Source organism: Phyllopteryx taeniolatus, chromosome 9 (genome assembly GCF_024500385.1).
Source record: "Phyllopteryx taeniolatus isolate TA_2022b chromosome 9, UOR_Ptae_1.2, whole genome shotgun sequence".
Taxonomy (NCBI): Eukaryota; Metazoa; Chordata; class Actinopteri; order Syngnathiformes; family Syngnathidae; genus Phyllopteryx; species Phyllopteryx taeniolatus.
This window is the reverse complement of record NC_084510.1, coordinates 3,059,083-3,071,897: the sequence shown is the minus strand read 5'-3', so window position 1 is coordinate 3,071,897 and position 12,815 is coordinate 3,059,083. Positions and strand designations below refer to the sequence as shown.

At 44.4% G+C, this 12,815-nt stretch overlaps 1 protein-coding gene across 1 annotated transcript; it reads right to left on the bottom strand.

Moving 5' to 3' along the window:
• Positions 1–8,250: 8,250 nt before the first annotated feature.
• Positions 8,251–12,603, bottom strand: fezf2 (FEZ family zinc finger 2). The gene is made up of 4 exons (XM_061786277.1): positions 11,035–12,603; positions 10,700–10,834; positions 10,476–10,608; positions 8,251–8,959 (listed from the first exon to the last, which is right to left on the bottom strand). The coding sequence occupies exons 1-4, from the start codon at positions 11,749–11,751 to the stop codon at positions 8,715–8,717; spliced, it is 1,230 nt and encodes a 409-aa protein (XP_061642261.1). The 5' UTR covers positions 11,752–12,603; the 3' UTR covers positions 8,251–8,714.
• Positions 12,604–12,815: the final 212 nt, after the last annotated feature.

Below are 12,815 nucleotides of genomic sequence, written 5' to 3'. Positions count from 1 at the left end.
AGTGCTGTGAGGTCAAGGGCAGAATTAAAGCAGCCAAATGGGGGAGGTATTACTCTTCTTGTGCATCCAATCATGGGTGACAGGATTAGGTAGTGGGAGGGAAGACGATGAAGAAGCAATGTAGCAAATTATCTAAAATGTTTTGAAGAGCACGATCTGGTGCCCTTCCAAATGACTAGCTCATTGTTGGGGCCTTGGGGTGCTAGAGGCAGAGTCTCCGCTCTTGTCACAGACCAGACCTCCCCACATCCCTCAGAGACCTCACACAGTCGCCCAACTGTCCTCCAGCTCTCCTCTCAGGCGAGGCCATGATTTTGGAGCCACAAGATAATGCAATGGACTTTGTCTACTGTGAGACTATAGAGAACCCAGACATATAATTGGCTGGGCCCAGAGCCGTGTATATGCTTAAGTGTTGATTCTAGTTGCGTGGATAATGGGTAATGGCATAATCCATGTCTTTCAGTGATACACTGTGGGTGAAGTGTAAGAAAAGAAGAAAATATTTTGTCACATTGCATTTTTACAGCCTGTTATTTCACACACTAGAGCTGTCTGTCTGTTTGGATCACAGCTTTGGAAAGATCACATACAGTATTTCTATCAATTTTCATTTTCTTTCTCAGCTGAAACACGTAAAGTTTCACAGGGCAGAGCGGCAGCTGAACATCATGCCTGGTGGCGCTGTTTGTGTCTTTTTTTGTGACCCTGTGTGAGCTTGTAAATCCATAGTTTCTCCTTTGATCATGGCATGTCACCTCCACTTAACAGCCCAGACTGCCAACTCTTTGTCTTTCCGCCAGACAGGCCTTGACTGTTGACATGCTGTTTCATATTAAATACAAGGCTTCATGTCGTACACTAAGAGGAAGCAACACTGGCCTTAAGGTAGCCTGGTACAGCTCCCTGTCCACTGCACACACTCAAGCCTCACACTTCCTTTAAAGAGCCCCCCACTTCACTTGTGTCACTGTAATTGCATACCTCTCTGCTTGTGGGTAATATCGTGAAAATTCTCCACTGGACAGACCTGAAGACACTTGTGCTTTATTGGCGTCAGAGAAGACCCAGTAGAGGAATTGGGACAGTTTCACTTAAGTCACTATATATTGATTGTTCTACAATGGATGTCTTTCTGCTGTCGCCTGGTTAATTCAAAGTGCGCAGTGCAATTCATATTGACTAAGGCATTAAGTGGGCATGTGTTTGTATACTTTTGCCTTTTGTTAATATTGATTGTCTCGTGACACATATCCATGTAAGGCACAGGGGAGCTCTATTTGACTATTATACACAATCCACAGGCTCTCGCACTTTGCTCTTCACAAATTATGTTAATATTGTGGACAGTATTTGAAATATGAAAGACTGTTGGTTCTTATGAGGAAATCTGTTTTTTGAAACAGACACAAAGGAAGTCTGTAGTTATATATGCAGCATATATGTTAAGACTGGCCGGCACGGTGGAAAAAAAACGCAGTGCAACATTGTCCAATAAAACTAGAGCGCTAAACTCCCCTTCAAACAATAAACACCGAAGTTGTTGTAACAGTCATTTGGTTAATGTAAAATAATAGCCAATTCAAATATTTTAAGTGTCGCACATTGGCAGTTGTGATGCATTTTTTCCGTGAATAAAAAAATATATATATTTTAATGTTACAAGAGCACCATAATCTTCAAATTTAGATTTACATTTGAAAAACGAATGGACTAACTTAAATTTAAATTAAATACTCATTATTTTACTTTCCAAACTTACGGAGAGCCACAGCAGAAGGAAAAAAGAGCCACACGCAGCTCTGGAGCTGCAGGTTGCAGACCCGTGGGATAGCGCTACAGCTATACCTGTAAAATATGGTTTAAACATTTTTCTTATGAGAGATTCTAATTCTTAAAGTTTGTTAGAGAGGAAAGTTAAGATGTGTTTTGACAAAAGGGTGTTATAATTGTGTGAACAAGAAGAGAGATTCACTATTACTGAGTAAAGCGAAAGAGAACGTTTCCCAGCAGGGTCAGGTCGGGTCAAAAGGATTAGCTGTGGCACCGGACATCCCCAAATCAACTGATCCTACACAAGAATGACACGCTGCTTAATGCTGCTAGAATAGAGTTGAGAGATGCAGAGTTGCGAATTGGGTGGAGAATCTAGCTCATTGGTTTGCAAGAGCAGACAATCTAATTGAATGCTGTATAATTAGTTAGACAAAGATCTGAATAAACTGTATGAATGCTTGGTACTATCAGAAGCATTATTAGCATACACAGCGTCACAGTGTTATTTTTTTTCATGGCCAATTTATTCTTCAATATGTTGTGGCCAATCCCACAAAATACCTTGTCTGTTCATCAAACTCAAATATTTCTCAGTATTTTGAATGATTATTACATTCAAGTAACAGGTCACCATTGAAACTGAGGCATCTGAATAAAGAATGAAAAACATATTTAGTCATGATCAGATCTTTCAGTAACATTTGACAGCTGTCAGAAGCATCTTAAATCCTATATCACTCATAATCAGGCACAGTGCAGACATAGTGCTCAAGCACCTGCTCTTTTGACCTAGAAGAAAAAAGTGCCCTTTTTGCTGCAGCCCCACAACATCCACAGCCTTTGGAAACTCCAGACGAATCTCATCAACCCCCAGGGCCTTGCCACCAAGGAGCTTTTTAACCACCTCGGTGACCTCAACCCCAGAGATAGGAGAGCCCGCCTCAGAGACCCCAGACTCTGCTTCCTCATGGGAAGGTGTGTCGGTGGAATACTTCCAAGTATTCTCCCCACCAACTCACAACGTCCCGAGTCGAGGTCAGCAGCGCCTCATCACCACTGTACACAGTGTGGATGGTGCACTGCTTCCCCCTCCTGAGACGCCGGATGGTGGACCAGAATTTCCTCGAAGCTGTCTGGAAGTCTTTTTCCATGGCCTTACTGAACTCCCCCGATGTTTTTGCCTCAGTGAACCAAAGCTGCATTCCGCTTGGAATCCATCAGCTGCCTCAGGAGTCCCACAGGCCAAAAAGGCCCAATAGGACTCCTTCTTCAGCTTGACGGCATCCCTCACCGCTGGTGTCCACCAATGCCTTCGGGGGTTGGCGCCACGACAGGCACCGACCACCTTATGCGGAACATGGTCCACTCGGACTCGATGTCCCCCGCCACGCCCGGAACATGAGCAAAGTTCTGTCGGTGGTGGAAGTTGAAACTCCTTCTGACAGTATATTGTGCCAGACGTTCCCAGCAGACCCTCACAATACGTTTGGGCCTGCCAGGTCAGACTGGCATCTTCCCCCACCATCGGAGCCAACTCACCACCAGGTGGTGATCCTCCGCCCCTCTCTTCACCCGAGTGTCCAAGACATGCAGGCCGCAAGTCCGATGACACGACCACAAAGTCGATCATCGAACTGCGACCTCGGGTGTCCTGGCGCCAAGTGCATGTGTGGACACCCTTATGCTTGAACATAATCCTGGACAATCCGTGATGAGCACAGAAGTCCAATAACAAAACACCGCTCGGGTTCTGATCGGGGGGCCCATTCCTCCCAATCACGCCCCTGCAGGTCTCACTGTCATTGCCCATGTGAGCATTGAAGTCCCCCAGCTGAACGATGGAGTCCCCAGCGGGAGCGCTCTCCAGCACTACCCTCCAAGGACTCAAAAAAGGGTGGGTACTCTGAACTGCTGTTTGGTGCATAGGCACAAACAACAGTCAGGACCCGAAGGCGGAAGGAGGCTACCCTCTCGTCTACAGGGGTGAACCCCAACGTACAGGCGCCGAGTATACCCACATCTGCTCGGCGCCTTTCACCGTGGGCAACTCCAGAGTCTCTTCCCGTGGGTTCACCACCTGTGGGAGGGGCCATAGGGTCACAGAAACTGGCTCTAGGGACGTGGAATGTCACCTCTCTGGCAGGGAAGGAGCCCGAGCTGGTGTGTGAGGTCGCGAAGTTCCGATTAGATATAGTCGGACTCGCCTCCACACACAGCTTGGGCTCTGGTACCGGTCCTCTCGAGAGGGGTTGGAGTCTCTTCCATGTTAACTCAGTTGTTTATTTTTACTTCCCCTCGCTAAAATATTCTATTTTGTTTTCAGTTGGGTTGAACAGGTTATGGGTTAACTAATACTGTAAAATCGTTTTAAAATGACTCATCTTGGTCTCATTTTTGTATTGTACATCATTAAACCTGCTATTTGAACAGGGTGTGTAGACTTTTTATATATCCCCTGTCCCTTCCACTCCTTCGTTAATAGTTTTATTATTTGTTGATTGTGTTACCAGAAATTAATACATGAGTTAAATACTGTACATACTATGTTTTCTTTTCTCAATTGTATGAATAATTTTGGCGATGGGTGCCCTTTTCACACAACACAGTCAGCAGAAGCTTCAAAACAAATAAACAACCATGAAAGCATAAACTCCTTAATGAGGCAGTTGGCTGAGAGCTGGTCAAAACAGTCTTCAAACCAGGGTTCCATCAGGCCTGCATCTCTTTTTCTCCAACTGATTTCCCTTGCAGCGTTTCACCCTCAAGCTACATGGATGTTATCCTGTAGACAGTGGTGAGGGAAGACAACGAAACTGATCAAGGTCAAAAAGTGAAGCCTGGCATCAGATGAACGACGGAATCTCTCTCCTAACTCTGTTCCTTGCGACCTAGCGCTTATAGCCACAGTCTTCTCCAGGCTCACTCTACCCTTGACTTGCCAAGAGAGACACAGTGGCACATCCCACCAAAAAAAAACAAAAAAAAAACTGCTCACCACAGTCTTTAAGGCATTCTGATGAAGTTTGGGTTGAGAAATATTTAGGGCCGACTTAGTACAAGAATTTAAATGAGGTGCTGGTGAATGATGCGTCTGTTTGGTTTAAGTAAGCGGTTTGTATGGTGGCTTCTTGAGTGGCTCATTTCCATGCCATACCGCATTCATCAATGCTATAAACCTCAAGATGCATTTGAATGTTTGGTAACCTTATTTTCATTATCAAACACACAGCAGGCAAAAACAAATCAGTCCAGCTTTCATGTATTTCAATGTATTCGCTCCACATTTGAAAATCCAATGTGGTCTGTTCCATTGCTTGCGCTGTTCAGCTCATTTAATGCAGGAATAGAGCCTAGGAGTTTAGTGAAGCCACTGCTCATTAACCCCTCAATACTTACAATAAATCCTGGAGGCTCATTGTGCTAAAGGGCCAGTGCCTAATGAGGGGATTCATGGGAGCGGGGGTTCTAAGACATTTAGGCAGGTCCAAGACATCTATTTAAAAAGATTATGTTGTTATCATTGCATTTGTAGACAGATGCGGTCAAATGTTTACAAATTAAATATGAGCAGTATTTGTGAACACTTTAAATCGATTGAAATGAGCCTGCTCAGTGCCTCTAAATGAAAATGTTTCAAATGATAATTTTAGGAACACTTACAGAACAATCCTGCTGAGGTCCAAACAAATACATGTTTCCAAGAGCATCATCTCATGAAAAAAAAAAAAAAAAAAAAAAAGGGATAAAACGGAACAAATTTAACATCAACTAAAATGGACACATACTATAAACAGAATTGGATGGATGTTGTATCCTTCCTCAAACAAAGAATTTCTTGAATTGTAATTGTTTATCATTGACAGACAACTAGGACGTTTTGTCCCCCCCCCCCCCCCCCCCCCTTGAAATTAAAATCAAATGATCACCAAGCATGTTGACTGCATGTTGATTTGTGAACTAAGATTGAAGGGACTTTCTCTTATTCTTGCACAATAAAGCAGACTGAGTAAAAAAAAAAAAAAAAAAAAAAAAATTTAATCAAATCAATTGCTATCCAAATGGCCCATCGCAGATGCGGTGGGAACCTTGTGTTTTGTCTCCACCCGTTCCAAAAGAAGGACGGCTTTGGAGCGGGGGACGCTTTAATTGGAATTTCATGTGGGCTAAACTGAGGGGAAACTGATGTAAGTTAACATTTGGTAGACTTAATTGGTGGCTCCCCCCTCCCCCTCCCCGATCGGGCACTTACAGGCCGCCGCTGAAGCTTCCCCACTAATCTCCCATTTACAATCAATTCAATCGGCCAAACAAAAAGTCCGCCTCTCTCTTTTTTTCCCTTCCTGTGTCAGACGAGTTCCATTGTGGCCCGTAAATTGCCTCAATCCCCGGTGATCCCGCGGAGGCGCAGGGAGCCAAAAAAAGATGTCCTCATGTTGATGACAGCTGATGAACGCGCGCTCCCTCTCCAGCGCTCGCACCCCCCACCCCCGACCCCCCTCCTCCGCTTGGGCGCGCACTAATTAAAGGCCCGGTTCGTCAATTAACGTGTTTGTGGATGCTGATGCAGTTGCTCAGATGTTGAAGAGGATGCAGGAGAAGAAGAAAAAAAAAAGAAAAAAAAGGCCAACCTGGTAGCCTTCAGGTTGTTTACTGCTCGAATGTTGTCCGTGTCCCGCGGCCATTGCGGCGTTTGCATTGCGCACATGCACGCAAAATGCTGCCACTGCTGTTATGCCCGACGCTCGACGCTCTGCTTTGTATTGCGGGGGGAAACCGCCTTTGAAATAACATTGATGTCACTCCATCACACTGCGACTCGTTAACTGAAAGCGTCATGTTCACGCCAGAGAAAAAAAAAGAACATTCATAAAATAGAATAACCGGTAGAGGTACATGTTTGTTTTTGCCGCCGCATGTTAAGCAAGACGAGAAAAATCATATCCAAAAAATTTAATTAGCATCTTCAGAAAACGTGCTGCGAAGCATGCAACTTCATTTGGGACAGCTAACAGTTAAGACATTTTGGGCATATTGGAAAAATATTTCTTCCCTTACTCAAAATTCACAGTTTTTAGTTGATAATCAACATTAATATTGAAAAGCGGCACGGTGGCCGACTGGTTAGAGCATCTGCCTCACAGTTGTGAGGTTGCGGGTTCAAATCCGGCCTGGCCTGTGTGGAGTTTGCATGTTTCTGCGTGGGTTTCCTCCCACAACCCCCCTCCCCCCAAAAAAACAAAAAACAAACACGCATGGTAGATCAATTGAAGACTTCAAATTGTCCTTAGGTGCGAATGAGTTGTTAATGTGCCCGCGATTGGCTGGCGACCAGTTCAGGGTGTGTCACCCGAAGTCAACACACCCGTGACCCAGTGGTTCAGAAACTGGATGGGTGGATTACTTTCCAATATATATATATATATATATATATATATATATATATATATATATATATATATATATATTTGTTATTCCCTTAGAAACAATTATGACCTTTTGATGAATAACAACTAGCAATCATTCAAATACTCATAAAATAACCGTAAAAAAACTTAAGCTATAAACTATGATTTTATATTTTATTTATATATATATATAAATATATATATATAGTGCACCGATCGAGACAGGTGGTGAGCAGAGTATACGTTATAGTCACATTAACCAAGTGAGGATTCAGTCCAAATTCGACCAGACGCTAATTGGCTGTTAATAGAAAGATCTCCATTTGGGAGCACGGACCTACCGCCCGACAGAATATGCGAAGGGATAATATTGTTCTAGGAGCCGTGCGGAGAATAACTTTTTGTCTATTAACGCTGAGGTCCGGATGGAGAGCTGCGCCCGAGTGCTCCATTATCTCCCGTTCTGTTGATTGCGCTCAAGCCAAACCCCGCCGCATGCATTCACTCTCCGCCATCAAGCCTCCAGAGGCCGTTTAGCTGCTTAATGTCATTCGTTTTCAAGGGTCCATGTTATTTCTAATCTTTTGCGACATTACGCCCGAGTCAAGTGTAAACGTGGTATTAGTCAGATCGTGTCTGTCAATAAATATTGAGGCAAAGTGGCCACAGAGCACACAGTGGAACGAACTGGGTCTGTCTGCGATTTTAAAGAGCACTTTGCGATTCCATTCGCTTCTCACTATCACTTCATTATATGAAATTCGTTTGCTCTACTTTTTTTTTTAAGAGCCTCAACAAATTGTAATCATCCAGCACATTGGTGCGACAGGATAAAAAAAAATACTGTACAGCAGCCCATTTTGGCAAGATCAACACAAACGAAATACACTTTGTTTAAAAAAAAAAAAAAATCGCATGTATGTCATTCAATTGCATTCCAAATGTTTACATATATATATTAAATGAACGTAATGTATAAATTTTGGAGTAATTGAACTGATTTCAACCCCCCCCCCCCCCCCCATGATTCTCAATGCGCATCCACTGAAAGACTTCGAAACACTCAGCATCTCTTTTATCTGATTTATTTTCAAACATTTCAATAATGGACACAGTGTGGCTCCAACATTCATTATTATAAGTTAAAACTCGTGTATTAACATGAACCAAGTCAGTGAAATGTACAGCATAGAGGTGCCCCCTCCGATGATTCATATCTTAAATAACATTTTCCTTTATGTACAATTGAACCATTCCTCGACGCTCATAACAGGCGCCAAACTATGGATTTTATGACAGAAAAAAAAGAATAAACAATCAAAATCCTTACAATTTTCTTGAAGTATGACAGTCAGTGTTGAGTCTATATTGCCTGAACAGGAGTGCCAAAGGGGATTGCGTGTAACTCTGGAGGGTCTCCGACCTTCTGTCTGGACCATTCACGGATGTTCATCTCGGTGACAAATATAGAGCATATATAAGGCGCTCGCTCATCGTCCGGGTGGAACGCATGTGGAGATTTAGGAGAATGATTCAGCTCTGGAGCTCTCTGGGTTCTCTATCTGAAGAGAAGCTGTCGTGCAGTTTCCTGATGTGTTTCTTCAGGTCGAAGTTGCGGCAGAAGCCCTTTCCGCAGGTGGCGCACGTGAACGGCTTCTTGTCGTTGTGCGTGTGCATGTGGAAGGTCAAATTGTAGATCTGATGGAAGGCCTTGTTGCAGATGGAGCACTTGTACTGCTTCTCCCCACTGTGAGTCAGTTTATGGTTCTTGTAGTTACCTAAGGAAGGGCGCATGCCAGGGGAAAGGAGAACGCGTTACTGTCTTTTCGAGCGAATAGCTCGCAACGCTATTGTAATGCTACGATGCCAGAAACAATTTAGGGCCACACGGTCCAAAGTATTAGCAATCGTTAAGATCGTGTTCGATAATAATTAGGCGCAAAAGAAAACATGCAATGTTCTCATTCTAAACAAGATTGAATTGCAACCGCATTATTTCAGAGATTGGAGAAGTAATGTGTTCGTGTATACGCACATACAGGTTTCCTTCTAGCCCTGAACGGATATCGAATATTGCGAAGTGAATATTTTTCTTGGTACAATCAATCAATTAGATTACGATCGTTACGTTGAATTCGGCCAACCCCTCGCGCGATTTCATACAAAGTTAACATCCCTTGTAATAACGATAAAAGAAAAAATAATGAGACATCAGAGGGAAAGTGACAGACTATTGCAAAGAAGGCTGACAACAAGTGAGCATAAAGAGGCCCCGTTTTCTATCCCCCCCCACCCCACCGAAGGTCAGCAGTTCATTGCGAAGTTATCACCAGCACTGATCAGACTTCATTAATCTGGGATTTGTGTGTTGAAGTCAAGAAGTTGTCAAACTTTGTCAGAATCAAGCGCGTGTGGTGACAAGTCAGAAAAAAAGCCCGGATTCCCGACTTGGCTGGGGTCTAGCTAGTTGACCCAGAGTAAATGCTGCCATCTTGAAGGGGGAATTAGTCAGTGTTAAGTGACATGTCCTATTTCCACGCAATCGTTTCAGTCTCGTCTCTCGGCTACTACTTTCAGTGAAAATACAAATAATAATAACAATAATAATAATAATAGTCGTAGTAGTCGCTAGATGGATGAGCGATATAGATGATCACGATAATACAATAATAATGTACATAGCCGTTGACACTTTTATTATACTAACATTGGATAATGAGATTGCTTTGCGGCAAATTATTGTATTTCTGTCATGTACAATAGTGAGGGGGGGGGGGGGGGGGGGGTCGGGGGGAAGTCATTTTAATTGACTTCATTCGAACATGTACATGATTCAAATGTCTTAAACTCGCATATATTATTCTATTATTTCCGAGGAGAAGAGGAAGCAATTACGTCAGTTTGTCACATTTGAATCACGTCATGACATGATCGAATGAAGTTTATTTATTTATTTTTTTTTCTCCATTGAACCAAGGACTTGAGCCAGGAGATGGTCCAGAAAGCCAGAAAAAAGAAAAAGAAAAGAAAAATCACTTAGCGTTTCGATATGTTAAAATTTGCAATGAAGTATTTAGCGTTCATTAATTATTTGTGTTTTGAAGGACACGAGTGGATTTGTTTTTTCTTGGCGATGATTCAACCCGTGAACGACCCAAATATTATTTAAAAATCTGCATTTTTTTATTTCGTTTTTTTTTTCTTTTTCTAAGAGCACGACAAGAAAGTGCAGCAAACATTAAGGTTGGGGTGTAATTCAATGTTCGTGGATTACGGTAATAACCGTGATTTTACCTTTCTGGTGGAATCCTTTCCCGCAGAACTCACACACGAAAGGTTTGTACCCGGCGTGGATCCGAACGTGTGTGTTCAGTGTGGAGCTTCTGTTGAACGCTTTTCCACACTGGTTGCATTTATGTGGTTTTTCCTTTGAAGGGCACCACAGTACAGATGGATTTAGCAGGTAATCCGATCCACGTAGGCAGGACAGGCGTGTGCGTGAGTGCGCTCCTTCTCACCTGTGTGTGGATGATCTTGTGTCTGCACAACGTGCTGGCCTGTCGGAAGCCTTTCCCGCATACTTTGCACACGAACGGACGGGCCCCCGTGTGCACCGGCATGTGTCTGGTCAGATTGTAGTGAGCATTAAAAACCTGCGGAGTTGGGAAAACGTGGATTTGAATGAAGACTTTTTATTTATTATTATTTTTTTTTAACAAATGCGACCGTTGAACAATTGTTCACGTGACGCCAATCGAATCCAGTTTGGGGACAATTTACGCTCAAATTTCGTTGTGTAATATTTTTTTCCTTGGGAAATAAAAAGAAAGGAAGAAACGTGCTTTCCCGTTACCTTTCCACACACTTCACATGTGAAATGTTTGGGTTTCCCGTCTCCAGCGCTGCTGTGTTTGTGAGTCTTGAAGGCGTTCTTTTCGGCGCTCGCGCTGTGGTTCTCCTTCACTATGTGGTCCAGCTGCCCCGGAAGATGCTCCTTGTGAGGATACTGCTGTGCGGGACTCTTGTCGGCCCCCGCGCTCCCGGCGAGTTTGGCGTTCTCCAGGAGCAAGAGTCTGTGGTGAGCCGAGAGGGAGGCCTGCGCCTGCGGGCTGGCGAGCCAGCGTCCGGCCAGAAAGTCCGACTGGTGGTAAGCGGAGTCCAGGTAATTGAGATAATAGAGGGAACCGCCGCTCGGCATGGCGACAGCCTGGTGGATCACTTGCGGTCTCACCACCCTGCTTCCCGTTGGCTGCTTCGGCCCGGAGTCCGTCTTGGCGCACACGCCGCAGTTCCCCTTGCACGGCAAACCTCCCCTGAGACTGGCTCTCCAGAGCTCCGAGTAGTTCATCAGGGCCTTGGCCTGGAGGTCGTAGCCGAAAGGCTGCAGTGGAATCACGCAGGGGATCGGGGAGCAGAGCCCGAGCAACTCGGTCCGCGCCTCCGCGCTCCCTTTCGGCTCCGAGCTCTTGGACATGATTCGGTCGATGGAGAAGGCAAGTGTCTTGGGTGCCGCGGAGGCTCCGGTCCTACCGCAGGACATCACCGTTTCCAGGGCTGCGGCACTTGACATTTGCCGGCTTCTTTTCTTCCTCTCTGCAGCCAAACACAACTTTGAGGCCAGCAGCAACTCCCGGGATATCCGACTTCTTCCTTCCAGTTCACTCTCTTGTTCTTCCAGCAGAAAAGACAGGAGGACACATCAGTTTAATAAGCACCTTGCTGCCACCCTCTTATGCATTTGCATTCAAATGGAAACCCCGCTGCGACAATGGCATCCAGGGGTGGTGGATTAATGCTCATTAACTAGTGCCCACAAAATTACCAGGACACTACAAAGCTCGAAGACGAGTTGAGAAGAGGACAAAAAAAAAAAAAAAAAACAAACAAAAAAAAATGTTGCAGTCGCAGCTCCTGAAGACTCGATAAAGTTAGATGTGAGTTGGCCTATTTAATGGGGGAAAAAAAAGAGGCGAGTGCTCTCTGTGTCATGTTGGCATGAGCGTCGCCCCAGTGGATTACCGCTGAGATCAGCGGGCACCCCAACTCTTAAATGGGTGACACTGAGACGCCCACTAAGACCGGCCCGCCCTCGGATTCTAGCGACAGAATTACGCTCGAGACCAACGTGTGTCCTTTTACAATAGAAATAGGAGCTCATTGTCAAGAGATGTGAAATCATTCAACAAGCAAACTTGCATTCACCTGTTCCCATTTGCTTAACACACCCTTCCCTTACTTATTCGCTGATTCGAGGAGCCGAGCGTGCTCTTTCAATATTTCCACCTGTTCAAGAGCAGAAACTCCCTTTGGATCCTATTAAACCAAGTTCCTCCTTCTCCCTATTCAGAAGAGGCAATTTCCAGAGAGGGAGGGAAAGGGAGAGAAGAAAAAAGCCCACAAAGTTCTTTCACTTTTCCCTGCTAAAGCACTGCGTGAACCTAGTTTTGTTTTTTCTTCTTCCAGAAACGGAGGGACGGATTAAAGGGAAATGAAAACGGACGGCTTTCTTCCTTAAAGAAGCATACAAGAAGTTTGCTGGAATCCACTATGTGTTGTACTAACAAAGAGCCGCAAGGGCCGCGTTCAATTCATGTGTTCACATGCGGGCCATTTGAACACGGCGAGCTCACAGAA